The sequence below is a fragment of the Macaca nemestrina genome, chromosome 8 (assembly GCF_043159975.1).
Source record: "Macaca nemestrina isolate mMacNem1 chromosome 8, mMacNem.hap1, whole genome shotgun sequence".
In the NCBI taxonomy this organism is placed as follows: domain Eukaryota; kingdom Metazoa; phylum Chordata; class Mammalia; order Primates; family Cercopithecidae; genus Macaca; species Macaca nemestrina.
Window position 1 is genome coordinate 136,494,359 of NC_092132.1, and position 18,699 is coordinate 136,513,057.

The 18,699-nt window shown below is 42.7% G+C and overlaps 2 protein-coding genes and 1 pseudogene across 8 annotated transcripts in view; 2 read left to right on the forward strand and 1 right to left on the reverse strand.

Annotated features, from left to right (window-relative positions):
• Window positions 1-15,751, reverse strand: part of LOC105482138 (arylamine N-acetyltransferase 1) — a 137,469-nt gene extending 121,718 nt beyond the window's left edge. Inside the window, exons 1-3 of one of the 6 annotated variants that reach the window (XM_071068569.1) lie at window positions 15,414-15,751; window positions 14,553-14,793; window positions 12,821-12,878 (exon numbers count right to left, since the gene is read on the reverse strand). The gene's annotated coding sequence lies outside the window, so the exon portion shown is untranslated. Of the gene's footprint in view, window positions 1-12,820; window positions 12,879-14,525; window positions 14,794-15,040; window positions 15,185-15,223 lie in introns of those variants that run through there. The other 5 variants (XM_071068567.1, XM_071068565.1, XM_071068566.1 and 2 more) reach the window with 5 other exon arrangements.
• On the forward strand, window positions 9,625-11,375 carry LOC105463749 (BRCA1-A complex subunit Abraxas 1-like; annotated as a pseudogene).
• The window catches only part of LOC105463728 (N-acylsphingosine amidohydrolase 1), a 30,719-nt gene continuing 27,198 nt past the window's right edge, over window positions 15,179-18,699 (forward strand). Inside the window, exon 1 of one of the 2 annotated variants that reach the window (XM_011710955.2) lies at window positions 15,179-15,304. In XM_011710955.2, coding sequence (XP_011709257.1) covers window positions 15,179-15,304 — 126 coding nt within the window. Of the gene's footprint in view, window positions 15,305-15,852; window positions 16,009-18,699 lie in introns of those variants that run through there. The other variant, XM_011710952.3, reaches the window with a different exon arrangement.

The window sequence follows — 18,699 nt, forward strand, 5'->3', positions numbered from 1 at the left end:
TGCTCTAGCTGCTGACAATACGGCAGTAAACAAAACAAAAATCTCTGTCCTCATGGAGCTTGCATTCTAGTCAGAGAGAGACAGATGCTAAACAAATAAAAAATATGTACTACATCAGGGGGTGATAGTGTTTGGAGTCAGGTAAAGTAGAGTAAGGAGGATAGGGAGTATGTTCTGAGTCCTATCTTATACCCATCATATACAATGCTATAGGAAGCCCTCACTAATAAGGGGCCACTCGAGCATTTGGGTGTGCCACATAGGTATCTGGGAAAGTACATTCCAAACAAAGGCAGCAGTAGGTGCGTCAAGGAGAGTATATTTGGCACATTTGAAGTCCAGAAAGAAGGCCCATGTGATTGGAGTACTGTGAGAAAACGGGAAAGTGGTAGAATATAAGATAGGCTGGTTAGATCAAAGTAGCCTTGTGGGCCATGGTAAGATAATTGACTTTAGGCTGGGCATAATGGCTCATGCCTGTAATCCCAGTACTTTGTGAGGCCAAGGTGGGTGGATCACCTGAGGTTAGGAGTTCAAGACCAGCCTGGCCAACATGGTAAAACCCTATCTCAACTAAAAACATAAAAATTAGCCAGGTGTGATGTGCGCCTGTAATCCCAGCTACTCAGGAGGCTGAGGCAGGAGAATCGCTTGAATCCAGGAGGTGGAGATTGCAGTGAGCTGAGATAGCACCACTGCACTCCAGCCTAGGAGACAGAGCACGACTCTATCTCGGGAAAAAAAAGGTGGGGTGGAGTCATTGAGGGGACCTTGGGGCCAGGAGTGACATGCTCTGATTTTTGTGGAGATCAGATGGGGGATGGGACAAAGCGGGGATACCAGTTACAAGGTGGCTACAATAATCCAGATGAGAGTAACCTGGAAGAAAAGCAGAAATAGAAAGTGGTGAGAAGTGGTCAGATTCTGGGTATCACATATTTTGAAGGTAAAGCTAATAGGATTTGCTGGTGCATTGAGTATGTGGTAAGAAAGGGAAAAATTAAAGTGACTGTAAGATTTTTTTGGCCTAACCAAACTAGAAAGATGAAATTGCCATTTACTGAGATAGGGAAGATTTGGGAAAGAGACAGTGTATATTGGGACAGAGAGAAAATAGGTTCTTTTTTATTTTTATTTATTTATTTATTTTGAGACCGAGTTTCATTCTTGTTGCCTTGGTTGGAGTGCAATGGCGCAGTCTCAGCTCACTGCAGCCTCCACCTACCGGGTTCAAGCAATTCTCTTCCCTCAACCTCCCGAGTAGCTGGGATTACAGGCACATGCCAATACTTCCAGCTAATTTTTGTATTTTTAGTAGAGGTTTTTTTTCCAGCTAATTTTTGTATTTTTAGTAGAGGGGTTTTGCCACGTTGGCCAGGCTGGTCTAGAACTCCTAACCTCAGGTGATCCACCTGCCTCAGCCTCCCAATGTGGTAGGATTACAGGCATGAGCCATTGTGCCCGGCCCATAAGTTCTTTTTTAGACATGACATATTTAAGATGCCTATTAGATATCCAAAGTAGATGAGGCTGAGAAGCAGCCACATATAAGAATCTGAATTCAGAGGACAGGTCTGAGCTAGTGATATAAATTTGGAAATCACTGTCTTCGTCCATTTGTGCTGCTGTAACAGAGTACCTGACATTGGGCAATTTATAAAGAACAGATAATTATTTTCTCAGTTTTGGAGGTTAAGTCCAAGATCAAGAGCACAGCCTCTGGTGCAGCCTTCTTACTGTGTTCTCATCTGGTAGAAGGAAGAAGAGCAAAAGATGCCAAATGCTTGGTGAAGCCTTTTTATTTTTTATTTTTATTTTTGAGGTGAAACCCATTTTTATTTGTTAAATAACCATTTATATTTTCTTTTTTTTGTAAATTTTACTTTAAGTTCCAGGATACATGTGCAGAATAAGCAAGTTTGTTACATAGGTAAACATATGCCATAGTGGGTTGCCGCACCTATCAACCCATCACCTAGGTATTAAGCCCCACATGCATTATCTATTTTTCCTGATGCTCTCCATCCCCTCACCCTACCCTGACAGGCCCCAGTGTGTGATGTTCCCCTCCCTATGTCCATGTGTTCTCATTGTTCAGCTCCCATTTATGAGTAAGAACATGCAGTGTTTGGTTTTCTTTTCCTGTGTTAGTTTGCTGAGGATGATGGCTGAGAAGCCTTTTTAATAAAGGCCTTAATTCCATTCATAAGGGAGAAACCTTCATGACTTAATCACCTCTTCAAGAAGCCACCTCTTATTATCAGCACACTGGCAACACCTGAATTTTGGAGGGGACGTATTTAAACCATAGTTGTCATCAGTATTCAGATGGGACTAAAGTCATGAGAGTGAATGAGGTCACATTAAGTGGTGAGCACAGACAAAGAAAAAACAATGTCTGATGACCAGGCCCTAGGGTATTCCTGCATATAGAGGTCAGTTGATGAGGAGAAACCAACAGACTATTCAAAATGTGGCCAATGAGTAAGGGAAGAATCAAAAGAGTGGTACCCCAGAAGCAAAATGATGTAAATATTCCAGTGTCTAAGATATAACCATGGAACTGGGTATTTGAGGTAAAATGGCATCCAAGAACATTTTCAGAAGTCAAGAAACAAGAATACTGGAAAGGTTGTCTTTGTGGATGTTGAAATCACCAAGAATGTTGCCAAGAGTCACATTTAAAAGAGCGACAGTGAGTCAGGAGTCAAAACCTTCAAGGAGTGAGGAGAAGCAGGGGACCCCAGAGGTCTACAGGTAATTACAGCGTGATGGCAAGTCAAGTAATTGTGAATGTTCTGGAATGTTGAAGTTTCCAAGTCAAGTAATTGTGAATGTTCTGGAATTTGAAGTTTCCAAGTCGAGTAATTGTTAATGTTCTGGAATGTTGAAGTTTCCAAGTCGAGTAATTGTGAATGCTCTACAATGTTGAAGTTTCCAAGTCAAGTAACTGTGAATGTTCTGGAATGTTGAAGTTTCCAAGTCAAGTAACTGTGAATATTTTGGGTGATGGTAACAATTAGGTTGGCAATATGAAAGTGTTAATATTCAAATACATTTTACCTACAAAAATGGTGATTTTATATCTTCAACCACATATAACAGAACATGTGTAAAATATGTTTCAGTTGAAGCTGCCTTTATAAGTCTATATATATAAGGGGACTTCAAAAAGTCCATAGAAAATGCATGCTACAAAAAAAAACTATGCATGATTTCAAAATTTGTTTGCACCAAAATAAACTCATACTATCTTGCTGTAATATGTCTCAAAGGATCTAGCTGGAGGTACTAAGAAGAAGTCGTCAGTTAGAAAACAGTCTCTATCTGAGCAACACAAATTCTGTAAAATTGAAGCAAGAATATCAAATTTACAGTAAAGCTTTGGTGGAAGAACAGTGAAATCACAAATGCTTTACAAAAAGTTTATGGTGACAGTGCCCCCAAAGAAAGCAGCAGTTTACAAACAAATAACTCAATTTAAAAACGGATGAGACAGTGTTGAAGAGGAAACCCACAGTGCCGGATCATTACATCCATTTGTGAGACAAAAAATTCATCACCTTCATGCCCTAATTGAAGAGGACTAACAATTAACAGCACAAATAACAGCCAACAGCATAGACATCTCACTGGTTCGGCTTACACAATTACAAATGAAAAATTAAAGTTGAGCAAACCTTCCACTCAGTGGATGCCAAAACCATTACACCCAGATCAGCTGCAGTCAATAGCAGACCTTTTAAATGAACTTATTTTTTAGGAGTTTCACTCTTGTTGTCCTGGCTGGAGTGCAATGGCACGATCTTGGCTCACCGCAACCTCCGCCTCCCAGGTTCAAGCAATCCCCCCTAGTAGCTGGGATTATAGGCATGTGCCACCACACCTGGCTAATTTTGTATTTTTAGTAGAGATGGGGTTTCTCCATGTTGGTCAGGCTGGTCTCGAACTCCTGACCTCAGGTGATTCGCCTGCCTTGGCCTCCCAAAGTGCTGGGATTACAGGCGTGAGCCACCGCGCCCGGCCTTAAATGAACATTTTAAACAAGTGAGATCAAGATGCTGAAGCATTTATTTGAAGAACTATAACAGGATGGCTTTACCAGTAGGATCCTGAATACAAGGCACGATCAAAGCAGTGGCTTCCAAGAATTGCAAATGGTGCAGTCAAAGCAAAAGCAGACCAGGCCAGGCGCGGTGGCTTACACCTGTAATCCCAGCACTTTGGGAGGCCGAGACAGGTGGATCACTTCAGGCCAGGAGTTTGAGACCAGCCTGGCCAACATGGTGAAGCCTCGTCTCTCCTAAAAATACAAAAATTAAGCCAGGTGCAGTGACTCACACCTGTAATCTCAGCACTTTGGGAGGCCGAGGCAGGTGGATCATTTGACGTCAGGAGTTTGAGACCCTGATCGTCAACACGGTGAGAGCCTGTCTCTACTAAAAATACAAAAATTAGCCAGGTGTGGCGGCACGCACCTGTAATCCCAGCTGCTCCGCAGGCTGAGGCATGAGAATTGCTTGAGCCTGGGAGGCAGAGGTTGCGGTGAGCCGAGATGGCGCCACTGCACTCCCGCCTGGGTGACAGAGCGATACTCCATCTCCAAAAAATAACAATAAAATAAAAATATAAATATAAAAATACAAAATTAGGAGTGCTGGTGCATGTCTGTAATCCCAGCTACTTGGGAGGCTGAGGCAGGTGAATGGTTTGAACCTGGGAGGTGCAGAGTGCAGGTGCAGTGAGCCAAGATTGCACCACTGCACTCCAGCCTGGGTGACAGAACAAGACTCTCTCTCCAAAAACAAACAAAGCAGTCAAGAGCAAAGATCATGGCAACAGTTCTTTGTGATGCTCAAGGCATTTCGCTTGTTGATTTTCTAGAGGGCCAAAAAATGACAACATCTCCTTATTATTAGAGTATTTTGAGAAAGCAAAGCTTTAGCAGAAAAATGCCCAGGAGATTCACCAGAGTCCTTCTTCACCATGACAATGCTCCTGCCCATTCCTCTCATCAAACAAGGGCAATTTTGCAAGAGCTTCCACGGGAAATCGTTCTGACTTCTTTTTGTTTCCTAATCTTAAAAAATCTGTAAAGGGCACCCATTTTTCTTCAGTTAATAAAGACTGCATTGACATGGTTAAATTCCCGGGACCCTCATTTTTTTTAAGGATGGACTAAATGGCTGGTATCGCTGACAATAGTGTCTTGACCTTGATGGTGCTTATGTTAAGAAATAAAGTTTATACTTTTTATCCTTTAATTTCATTTTCCATGAACTTTTTGAAGTCCCCTTGTATATATATATTAGTGTTATATTCTTTTTCACTTGCAAACTCCCTGAGATCTGGAACTTGTATTTCACTGCATATGTATCTTCCATAACACCTAGTAATCTGCTCTTCATTTAATGGTCATTTAGTACTTTCTGTACACACATTATTACTATAATTGTTATTGTTGGCTTCTCTTGTCGTTTCAGGGTGACTGTCATACTTCTCACCTTTCTGAGTTGGGAAACAGTTGAGAAATATACGCAGGCATTAGAAATATACACAGATTAGATTCTGCTTTCTTGTTCATTAAGCTGAAACAGAGAAAACAATTTTGACCTCAGGCCAAAATGGAATTCCAACACCTTCTACTTTGGAATGAACTTGTGTACTCAGTCATTAGACAAATGCAAAGGACTTTTCAGGGGCACAGTCAATTTCTAACAGGAGGGGAGTGAGCTGAGGGCAGGGTGAGGATGGAGGCGTAGGGACCGGATGTGCACCCTGCTGGCAGGAAGTGCTTATAGGCGCCATTCCTTGACTGCCTTCTCTCTAGGTCTCCCAGAGCTCTCATTTTAGAGTGCTTTCTTCCAAATCTTCACAGCCATTATGTTATAACGTCATGATTTTAAAGTGTGTTGGTGATGTGTCACTTTGGGAAGATGTGGTCAAAGGCAGCAACTACTTTCACGTCCACTCTTGTCATCCAAGGCTTCACTCATTGGATGACGTCCACTCTTGTCATCCAAGGCTTGCTGCAGTGGGATTACCACTGTGGGCAGGCAGATCTACTACTGTGGGTAGGCAGATCTGAATGAGAGCGCCAGAAGAGAGGCCAGGCCATGCATGTTCGGTGATCTTTTCAACTAATTACCAATTAGATACATCTCTCCTTCCCTAGGGAGACATGAATGGAGGAGATTGCAGAGAAAGGTGGACGTTTTCTTCTGAAAACATCTGATGCTAGATCCAGGTTTTGTGACACCTGAATCTTATGCAATTTGAGTGGTCCTCCTTAAGGAAAAGAATACAAAATTAAAAGTATAAAATTTGGTAAAAGGCTGGGAAAGGGCATGAGCCAGTGAAGGTACTAAAACTTAAGCTTCATAGATTTACTGTATATCCGCTTCTCAACAAGGGAGAAATGTCTATTTTTATGTATCAGTTAGGATGCTCTCAGATACAATAATTTAACTTGCAAGCAAACCAACTTGTCCAAGCTTCAATAACAGAGTAGTGGCTGATGTAAATGAAGAGTCCAGTTGTTGGACAGGATCTGGGGTTGGTTGATCTAGCATCTTGACAATGTCATCAATGACCCAGTTTCTTTCCATCTTTCCACTGTGCACTCCACAGTATCAATCTCATCTTAGGCGGCTCCCTTCAGGTTTATAGCATGCATGCCAGCAGCAATGGGGATTCCTAGCTTCCTCTTTCATATTAGAAGAGAGAAGGCAAGGCTGAGCACAGTGGCTCACGCCTGTAACCCCAGTACTTTGGGAGGCCTAGGCAAGTGGATCACCTGAGGTCAGGAATTTGAGACCAGCCTGGCCAACATGGTGAAGTCCCATCTCTACTAAAAATACAAAAAATTAGCCAGGCGGGGTGGCGGGTGCCTGTAATCCCAGCTACTCGGAAGGCTGAGGCGGGAGAATTGCTTGAACCTGGGAGGCAGAGTTTGCAGTGAGCCAAGACTGTGCCACTGCACTCCAGCCTGGGCAACAAGAACAAAACTCCGTCTCAAAAAAAGAAAAAAAGAAAAAAAAAAGAGAGAGAGAGATGACAGTTGCCTCAATTATAGAGCAAACGTCCTGAGCTTCAAACCATGGCCTGTTTGGTTTAAGTGCCTGAGTGACTAAGGCCTAAGCCAAGCACTGTGGCAAGAGGTATAAGGAGACTTTAAATGTCGTAAGCCAATTGGGGCTCGCCCCGAGAGATAAGGGTAAGAATGTGTCTCATCTAAGTCACATACGGGCCACATAATGAACAGTGGAATTGAGGCTGGTGAAACATTCCCAATGTACAATATGCAACCAGATGGTAGAGCCTGGAAGAATGAGTGAAATGTATTGAAGTTTCAAGCTACTTGTTGGATTTACACGTTCTCCTCCATCTTTATTTTTCTCTACCACTAGACTGAAAGTCCAGGAGGGCAGGAATCATTTGATCACTGTTACCCAGCACCTACATTAAGAGATCAATATGTGTGACAGACTAAATGAATTTAGCATGAACTTATTACTATAATTATTTTTGTAAAATGGAACTATGAAAAATGAAACTATGTGGAAATATGAAGTCCAAATGGCAAAAACATTGAGAGATGATCACATTTGAGTTAAACTGAAAATAATTTTGGGGTCAGAACCCTAGGTCTCATCAAGAAAAGTGGAAATAGAAAAAAGTATTTTTTTAAGTGGCTCTTCAAATTCCAACATGTTTCGGGTGTCAGGTTCAATGAGACATGAAAAATGTTTCAATAGAAACAGAAAGGTAAGTGCAAAGTAAAGAGTAATTAATATGGGGGGGAAGGGAGGGAGAGCATTAGGACAAATGCCTAATGTATGTAGGGCTTAAAATCTAGATGATAAGTTGACAGGTGCAGCAAACCACATGGCACATGTATACCTATGTAACCAACCTGCATGTTCTGCACATGTATCGCAGTATTTAAAGTAAATTTTTTAAAAAAAGAATAATATAACTATTTTATTTTGATGCTATAGGGAGGAACAATTACATTAAATGTGAGCACTAAATTTATAGTTTTGTAGTGGAATAAAATACAGTATCAATATACCTCAAGCTGAAGGTGATGATTTAACATTTTTTATCATCTAAAAATAAAACAAGCTGGGCACAGTGGCTCACGCCTGTAATCCCAGCACTTTGGGAGGCCAAGGTGGGAGGATCACTTGAGCCCAGGAGTTTGAGACCAGCCTGGGCATCACAGGGAGACCCTGTCTGCAAATAAAAAAAATCAGCTGGGCATGGTGGCTTGTACCTGTAGTCTCAACTACTCAGGAGGCTGAGACGGGAGGATAGCTTGAGCCCAGGAGATTGAAGCTCAAGCTATTCTCCTGTACCACTGTACTCCAGCCCAGGTGACAGAGTGAGAGAGACCCTGTCTCAAGAAAATAGAACTAAAAATAAAACATCTTTTTTGGTGTGATAAAGCTGCTACAGAAAAAGAAACAATAATTTTGTATGGTTTCTGATTTTCCATTTTTAAACATCTTTTATTATCTAGATCCCTTCCTGAAGAGTTGAACAAAAACCTGTTTGAAACTCAGAATACATTTTAAATATATTAAGCCTTGAAAAAAATTAAGTAACCCATTGGTGTGGGGAAAAGAAAGAGAGATCAGACTGTTACTGTGTCTATATAGAAAGCAGACGTAAGAGACTCCATTTTGTTCTGTATTTGAGATGCTGTTAATCTGTGAGCCTACCCCCAACCCTGTCCTTGCAAGAGACACCTGCTGTGGTGACTCAAGGTTTAATGGATTTGGGCTGTGCAGGGTGTGCTTTGTTAAACAAGTGCCTGAAGGCAGCTTGCTGGTTAAAAGTCATCACCATTCTCTTAATCTCAAGTACCCAGGGACACATACACTGCGGAAGGTCGCAGGGACTTCTGCCTAGGAAAGCTAGGTATTGTCCAAGGTTTCTCCCCATGTGATAGTCTGAAATATGGCCTCGTGGGAAGGGAAAGACCTGATTGTCCCCCAGCCTGACACCCGTGAAGGGTCTGTGCTGAGGAGGACTGGAGTAAGAGGAAAGAAGTCCTCTTGGCAGTTGAGATAGAGAAAAGCATCTGTCTCCTGCCCGTCCCTGGGCAATGGAACATCTCAGTGTAAAACTCAATTGTGTGTTCTGTTTACTGAGATGGGAGAAAACCGCCTTAGGGCTGAAGGTGGGACGTGCTGGCGGCAATGCTGCTCTTTATGCACTAAAAAGGTTTATGGAGATGTTTGCATATGCGTATCAAGGCACAGCGCTTTTCCTTAAACTTATTCATGTCACAGAGATCTTTATTCATATGTCTTACTGCTGACCTTCTCCCTGCGATGATCCTATTATCCTGCCACTTCCCTTTTCCAAGATGGTAAAGATAATGATCAATACATACTGAGGGAACTCAGAGACCGGTGCTGGCGCCGGTCCCCTGGGCCCACTTTTTCTTTCTCCATACTTTGTCTCTGTGTCTCATTTCTTTTCTCAAGACTCTCGTTCCACCTAATGAGGAACGCCCACAGGTGTGGGGGGGCAGGCCACCCCTTCGTATTGGTGAATACTTCTGTTAAAATGTTTATTTCTTGGCCCTCTCGTGCAGACTGAGGCGGCGGCAGCATGGAGGGCCAGAGCACGTCCGTGGCGCTCTCGGGCTTTGTGCTCAGCGCACTCCCCTTCCAGCACCTCAGTATGGACTCAGAGACGGTATTCTTGGGGAAGTAAAAGTTGAAGCCAAAAATAGCATTACTGGGGCCGGGCACGGTGGCTCACTCTTGTAATCCCAGCACTTTGGGAGGCCGAGGTGGGCGTATCACAAGGTCAGGAGTGCGAGACCAGCCTGGCCAACACAGTGAAACCTCGTCTCTACTAAGAATACAAAACTTAGCTGGGCGTGGTGGCAGGCACCTGTAAGCTCTAGTAAGAATACAAAAATTAGCCGGGTGTGGTGGCGGGCACCGGTAATCCCAGCTACTCAGGAGGCTGAGGCAGGAAAATTGCTTGAATCCGAAAAAAAAAAAAAAAAAATAGCATTACTGATTCCCAAATGGATGATGTTGAAGTTGTTTATGCAATTGACATTGAGAAATATATTCCATGCTATCAGCTTTTTAGCTTTGATAATTCTTCAGGTGAAGTAAATGAGCAAGCACTGAAGAAAATATTATCAAATGTCACAAAGAATGTGGTAGGTTGGTACAAATTCCATCGTCATTCAGATCAGATAATCACATTTAGAGAGAGGCTGCTTCACAAAAACTTGCAGGAGCATTTTTCAAACCAAGACCTTGTTTTTCTGCTATGAACACCAAGTATCATAACAGAAAGCTGCTCTACTCATCGACTGGAACATGCCTTATATAAACCTCAAAAAGGACTTTTTCACAGGGTACCTTCAGTGGTTGCCAATCTGGGCATGTCTGAACAACTAGGTTATAAAACTGTATCAGGTTCTCGTATGTCCGCTGGTTTTAGCCAAGCAGTACAAACACACAGCTCTAAATTTTTGGAAGATGGATCCTTACGGGAGGTACATAAGATAAATGAAATGTATGCTTCATTACAAGAGGAATTAAGAGTATATGCAAAAAAGTGGAAGACAGTGAACAAGCAGTAGATAAACTAGTAAAGGATGTAAACAGATTAAAAAGAGAAATTGAAAAAAGGAGATGAGCCCAGAGTCAGGCAGCATGAGAGAAGAGAATCCAAAAACCCTCAGGAGAACATTTTTCTTTGTCAAGCATTACGGACCTTTTTTCCAGAATCTAAATTTCTTCATTCATGTGTTATGTCTTTAAAAAATAGACATGTTTCTAAAGGTAGCTGTAACAACAACCACTATCTCGATGTAGTAGACAATCTGAACTTAATGGTAGAACACACTGACATTCCTGAAGCTAGTCCAGCTAGTACACCACAAATGATTAAGCAGAAAGCCTTAGACTTAGCTGGCAATTCAAGAGATCATGGCGGGCGGATCACGAGGTCAGGAGATCAAGACCATCCCGGCTAACACGGTGAAACCCCGTCTTTACTAAAAATAAAAAAATTAGCCGGGCGCAGTGGCGGGCGCCTGTACTCCCAGCTACTCGGGAGGCTGAGGCAGGAGAATGGCGTGAACCCAGAAGGCGGAGCTGGCAGTGAGCCGAGATCGCGCCACTGCACTCCAGCCTGGACGACAGAGCAAGACTCCGTCTCAAAAAAAAGAGATCATGGCTGTTAGACACACAAGACAAACCATTTAAAACAGATACTGATAGTAGTAACCAAAATAAAAAAAAAAAGCATCCAAAATGAGCAGCCCAGAAACAGCTGAAGAGACTGAAAAAGATGAAGGTTTTGGTGAACATTCACCGTCTCCCACGTTTTGATCCTTTTAACCTTAAAAGGAGATTTTTTAATTTGGCTGATGGGTAAAGCCAAACATTTTTATTGTTTTTACTAGGTTGAGCTACTTGCTTACCTAGTAAAGGTAAGTTCATTTGTTTTTACTGTGTTCACCTGTTTGCAGTAATCCACAGATAAGTCTTAGTGCATTTATTTTACAAAGTACTTTTTCGAACATCAGATGCTTTTATTTCCAAACCTTTTTTCACCTTTCAATAAGTTGTTGAGGGAAAGGCTTACACAGACACATTCTTTAGAATTGGAAAAGTGAGGCCAGGCACAGTGGCTCACAGCTATACTCCCAGCACTTCGGGAAGACAAGGCAGGAGGACTGATTGAGGTCAGGATTTAGAGACCAGCCTGGACAACACAGAACCATCTCATTAAAAAAGAAAAGTATCAGAAAAGCAAGAATAGCCTCATTTTCACAATGTGGGAAGAAATTTATATGAAAGTTTATCTGAGTCATTAAAATTCTCCTTAAGTGATAATTTTTTAGAAGTACACTATGGCTAGAGTTGCCAGATATAATGCTGTGTATCACGCAATAAATTTGCAAAACATGATCTAAAATTTAAATTTGTCCTACATTTGTACTTGCTAAATCTGGCAGCCTTAATTATTATGCAACTATAACCCAACACAAACAGTAATGTCTCCCCTACTTTAGAGTCCTTTGCCCGAAATTTAGCAAATCCATAATTTTGAGTACAGTATAAGCCTGGTAATCCAGTGTGTTTGGGACAGGTCAGTGGAACTCAGAACTGATACATATATACATACATGTTTATCACCTTCAGTGTCTATTAGATATAAATCATCTTTTTATGTAAAAGACACTACTGGTTTGAGGATAGACTTGTCTAGGAATATTTTGTCTTCTTGTTGACAGCACCACTATACATCCCAATGTAACATTTCTACAAAGGGAGGATCTCTTAACCAGGCGTACTTACATTTGCTAGTTAGAAAATCATTCTGAGCAGTTTTAACTCCCTTCAATTGAATGGTGTATTACATTATATGAGCTATCTGGGGACCAGATATAATGACAGTCATACAGAACCACTTTTATTCAACATATGTAAAATGTGATAACATTTTAAATAAGCGATCTGCTTAATGAACCTTGATTGATATGAAGGGGAAGTGTCATTCTTTATGTCACTCCTGAAACACTTTTCTATCCAAAGGTTGGTTTGAGTCAGTATTGGCATCATACAAGCACTTACTATAAAAAAACTTTATTAGTGGCAATGTGATAGAATTTATTCCCGATATCTGATGTTATAAACTTTAGGGTCCCTAAAATATGCAGGATCCTTGTATGTAACCGGCATAAACCCCGTGAAGAGATAATTAAAGTTCTTGACAAAGCATAATAAGCACAATTTCAGCTAGCTCAATTCAGTTGTTGAGGTACTCTTACCCATTATTTGAGCTCTCTTAATTACTTTTGTGATTTCTTTGTTTCTTCCCACAAAGACCTGTAAAATAAAAAGCTTCCTTATTCATAAAAAATGTCAATAAAGTTAAAAAAATTTCTCTAACTGAAACATTATTTCCATATCTCTTGACCTTTTAATACACATTTTTGTATATTCAGTTTTACTAAATCAAGTCAAACCTGTTCCAAGTAATGTGGTGTTATATGCGATAGGCTTCATTTAGGGTGGGGTGGCTAGGTTGCAATGCTTTTAAATCAAGGCTCCACCTCAGGAACCTAGGAATGTTAGGTGGGAGATTAGGAAGTCCATGGCTTGCCAAGAACTTCAGCTATTCCATAAACAATCTGATTACATATCCTGACTCTTGCACGCTAAACAGGTTATCCAAGTCTTAAACTTGATGCTTCTTTGCAGTATTGAGCCACCCTTTCCATGGACACAATCATGCATTTGTACATTTAAATACCATTTTCTATGAACAGATCAGTATGCCAAAAACCACTGCAAAGTCTCCTACACACACCTTGCCTTGACTTTCTGTACATTTCTAGTATTAAAGAATGGTGTAGGCAAAAAAAAAGATATATGTGTAAGAAAAAAAAGACATGCCAGGCGCAGTGGCTCACGCCTGTAATCCCCACATTTTGGGAGGCCGAGGCGGGCGTATCACGAGGTCAGAGGATTGGGACCATCCTGGCTAACACAGTGAAACCCATCTCTACTAAAAATACAAAAAAATTAGCCAGGCGTGGTGGTGGGCGCCTGTAGTCCCAGCTACTCGGGAGGCAGGAGAATGGCGTGAACCTGGGGGGCAGAGCTTGCAGTGAGCCGAGATCACGCCACTGCACTCCAGCCTGGGCGACAAAGTGAGACTCCGTCTCAAAAAAAGGCATGCATAAAATGGTTTAATTTTAGGGAAGTAGATTTACATTTTATCTGAAAAGAATATCAGTATATAATAGGCCTTTGAAAGTTAGATGCATAGTTCTACGAAAGTGGTGCCTAAGAATAGTATGTCAATCGACACATTTTTTCCATAAAGAAACTGATTTTGCTAGACTACCTAATCACCAATTAACATCCTCTTGCACGGAAAAAATATGCTTGGTGACATGTTTAAATCACGCTTAAGAGTACTGAAGAGGAATGATCTTCAAATCAAATAGCTATTTGATTTAGTAATAAAAACTAAAAGATGGGAATTTTCTTCTTGGCACACTTATTTTAAGCTCCAAGGTAATTCAATAGATTCAACATTTAACACGTGTATTCAACATTACACAGTTTTTTTCTGGAGTGAAATGGCTCTGAATGCCTTACAGAATTTGCCCTGCTCTCCTTAACTCTCTTACTTGATCTATTAATACTTCTTTCTTCTTTTCCCCTTGTTCCTTCTGTGCCAGACCCACACACGTCTGCTGTAACTGAACATGCCAGGCACATTCTCCCTTTTAAGCCTTTTAACAGCTGCTGTCTCTGCCTAGAATACTCTTTCTTGGGCACACACAAAACTAGCTTCCTGGCCTCCCTCAAACTTCTGCTCAAACTTCACCTCCTTAATCATGTCTATCTGTCCCTCTTATTTAAAACTGTGACTCTACCACTTCTGATCTCCACATTTGATGCTCCTGGCCCCCCCTTTTTCTCCACAGCATTTATCACTAACATCCCATGTAATTTTCTTACCTATTATGTTTATTGCCCATTTCTCACCTAGAATATAAGCCTCAGCGTGGAAGAACTTTGTCTTTTTGTTGTTCACTGCTTATCCCCAGAGTCAGGAGACATGCTTGGCACATTGTAGGTCCGCAGTAAATATTTTTTGAATTAATAACGAGTATTTCTACCATCTGCTAGCTTACTGTTCATGCAGGAACTCAAGTGTGTTTTAAGCATGTGGTATGTTTCAAAAGTCAAACTTCCTCCTTAAGGAGAACACTGTCATCTACTCCCCCTTTAAAAAAAAAAATAGGAAAAAAAGTAAAACAAAACATCACCTTCTCATTTCCCCACCTCCAACAAAAAGATTGTTGAGTTTTCTAAAGAAATAATACAAATGGATAATGGAGATTTCAGTAGCGTGCTGAGCTTCATCAAAGCACTAAAACAATGCTGCTTGAGACTTCAGAGGCTCAACCAGGAAGTGCAACCCAGAGGGCAGGATTTCCTGCAGGACTTTGAAATCCAACCCGGTCACCTACCCTCGCGACTGCGTCCACGGACGGCACGAAAGCCAAGCGAGTCTCCCTGCCGAGCTACTCGCTTCCGCCGCCTCCCAGGCTGAGCTTTGCCCCGCCCACCTGAGTCCTTCGCCAGTTAGGAGGAAACGCAGCCGCTTAATGAACGGCAGAGTTTGGCTGGGAGATAAGGCTCGCGGGTCCCACCTGGCCTCCTCCCCAAGTCTAAGCGCGCTTTTCACCGAGGCCTCAATTCTGGGATTTGGCAGCTCTGCTGTGAAAGCCCAAGTGGGTAACCAACAGCCTGGAGGACCCGAGTGGATTCGTTTCTCTCTTCCTCCTCGGCCACTCGACTGCTTCTTGTCGCTGACCCCGCGGTGGGGATGAATAACTCAACTCATTTCGGGCCCGCTTTCCTCAGAGGGCAAAGATGGGTCAGGGTGGGATGTTACATTGGTGTTGAGACTCTTTGGATCCGTTTGGTGGGTATCGAGGACACTTGAATACCCGAGACAGGTTGCACCCCCCTGCCGGAGGCGCCCCGGCGAAGCTGCGCGGGTGATGCTCCCTGCCCCACCTACGGGGCGGGGCTCCGGCTCGGTCCGACCAGTGCCCGCGGTGGGGGAGGGCGATGGATCAGGCCACGCGCCAGGGGCGAGCGCGACTCTCCTGCTGCTGCTCCCTTCCCAGCCTGGAAGGCGCCCTCTCTCTCTACGCCACCCTTTTCACGGCACTGTAAAGCCCCGTCCTCTCCGCCCAGTCCCGCCTCCTCCGAGTGCTCCCCTACTGCCTGGGATGGTGCGGTCCCAGTTCGCGGGTCACGCGGCGGAGGGGGGCGTGGCCTGCCCCCGGCCCAGGCGGCTCTTCTGTTTGCCTCTGCTGGCGTCCGAGGAGTGGCGTTGGTCCCCGGAGCGATGCTGGGCCGGAGTCGCCTCGCCTTAGTCCTCCTGGCTGCCGCCGTCAGCTGTGCTGTCGCGCAGCAAGCGCCGCCGGTGAGTGAGCTTGAGCCGAGGCGCAGAGAGGGGCGTGCAGGTGCGGGCGCGGATGGAGGCGCAGGTGTGGCGGGGCGGGCGGGGACGAGGAACACCTGGTGCTGGACAGCGTCTTTTCGGGGGTCTGCGGTTTCGTGCACGAGGATGTGGGTTCAAAGCGGGCTGGTGAACTCCGTCCTCGGTTGATTCGGTGCTACCTGGATGGAACTAGAACACCTTTAAAGGAAATCCTAATCTCTGCAGGATACCTGGAAGTGATTCGCATATTCGCAAATTTGAGTGAGTGTACTTGCATAACCAGTTCCAGGCCCTTGCATTTTGAACTGTTTAAATAAAATGTTCCGGTAGACCTGTGTGCATTACTCACTCAAGGACAGACTGCCTGATGGCCAGGTGCTTTCTTCCGAAGTTCAGGAGCTCAGCTCAGGATACTGCAGGGCCCTGGGAAACGCTGAGTGGCCCCAAGCCTGGGCAGTGCTAGCAGCCCTGGGCATGCCCCATAGGGCCCCCTGTGGCCTTTTGCACCCAAGTCATGGGATCGCCTGTCCCGTGGCTGTTTCCCAAGAGCAAGTCACAGGGCCACGGACTTCCTAACTGCGAGAGACAGTGAGGGACTAGCGTGACCCTTTTATTTTACACAAGAGGAAGTAGACCTAGAGTGAGAAAATCTTTAGCCAGAGGTTACACTATTGTTTACTGAACATGCCTAACGCCCGAGTACTCTTGACGCTAGTACTCTTTCATAATTCATTTCTTTATAAAGCAGTCAGACTGCGTTTGTCTTTGCCAACAGACCGGATAAGTAGGAACCTGGCGCATCTGGCCTGAGGCTGAATATGAGATGGTCTTGAATAGCTTAGGTAGGTTATTGAAAGTGGAGGCAAGATGTACTTTCTCTTCTTTTATACCTGTAAGGAGAAATTCTTTAAAATCATGTTGGGATATGACTTAGCCTTTAAAACTGATAAAATGTTTAGCAGATAAAAGTAGAATCCAGAATAGTATATACAGTTTTTCTTGTAATAGAAAAATGCACAGAACATATATGCGGACTCGATTGAAAGGCCGTAAAATAAAATTGCTCTACCGTGGGTAGGGAATTAATTTGCTTGAGGGTAGTTGGTATTACCGAAATTTTGAAAGAGTTTGATACTTTGCTACTGTCAGGGCCCTTCATTCATAGACCACCAGGAACACACTATGAGTTGAACAAATTGGGTTTAGTGTTCTTTGAGGCAAATAAGAACACACACCATGAGCGACGGTGGATTATAGAAAAAAAAACATTACAGAATTTGAACTTTGGTTGCATGATTTGGGGTAAGACTAAGGAACCGGGCTTTGCTGTAGATAGAATGCTGTTAGACGAGTTGATGGGTGCAGCACACCAACATGGCACATGTATACATATGTAACAAACCTGCACGTTGTGCACATGTACCCTAGAACTTAAAGTATAATTTAAAAAAAAAAAAAAGGCAATTCTATGACTAAGGAAGCAATAGTCATTCTACTTAGCAAGAGAAGGGGATGCTTGGTGTTTTGTGCGTTGCAGGTGACCTTGTTTTTGTCTGTGCTTGGACAAAATCCTCAAGTGGCATTGCTTTGTCTTTCTTTGTCACGTCTCCAAATAATCTTATCCGAGGTAGCTATCTGTGAGATTGTTTATGTCCAGGAGGAAAACAGAGCTTACCGGGCTGTGAGTGTCAGATGGGCTTGTAATAATATTGAGATATAGCTGTGGAACTCAGAGCAGTTTCAGGTGTTGGAGGCTGTTTTTTCTTCTTTCTCAATAGCTTTATTTATTCTAGCAAAAGTATTTTGATAGCTATTTTCAGAAGAAGAATCAACAACCTCTCAATGGATGTAATAGTTCTTACCTAGAACAGCGATTAGCAAAGTCTAGTCTGGCCACTGGTGTCAGTTTGGGAAGCTGTTTTCAATGAAATCAGAAAAGTAAGAATGCAAAACTAAAATTATTAATTTAGAATGTTAATCTTTATTCTGATTGTATGGACTTCCAGTTTTCATTGTTACTAACACGTTCTTAAAAATCAGCTAACGGCAGAGGTAGATGTTGTGGGCATGGAATTTGTTTTGTTTTAACATCTCCATTTGACAGAATAAAAATTTGGACCCTCCTGTGCCAAGGCCTCATTAATTTTTTTTACTGGCCTGGAGAATCCTGGGATCCATGGGCCAAAAGGACCTTTAGAACCTTAGAGAAGTTCCATGACTTCATTCTCTGAGAAGAAGAAGCAGTTTTTTGGTTGGAGTCGTTATATGATAAACTATTGCCTCGTGGTAGCAAAAGATATTTCAAAACTACTTTTGATAAATATGAATAATGAGAACTGGCTTTAAATTGGAAACAAGTCATTTGATTTGGAACATCTGTAGGGATTTTTTGTTTGTTTTTGAGACTTTTCACAATATTCGTATGTTAAGGTCCTCCTGAGTTTTTCTTCATTATTGAATTTTTTAGGAGCCTATTAAGAGATGATGGTGAAGACAGTGGCACAAGAACTGTCTGGAGAGACAGCACCAGATGACATCATCCAGGGTTCTTTAGACTCTTACTAAGGATTCAGAAATTTATCCTAAAAAATGGGAGAATCTGGAACCAGCCAATGGGAGGCCATTAAATGGTTTTAGCCAAGATAACATTTTCACTTTAAAAAGATGAGTCTG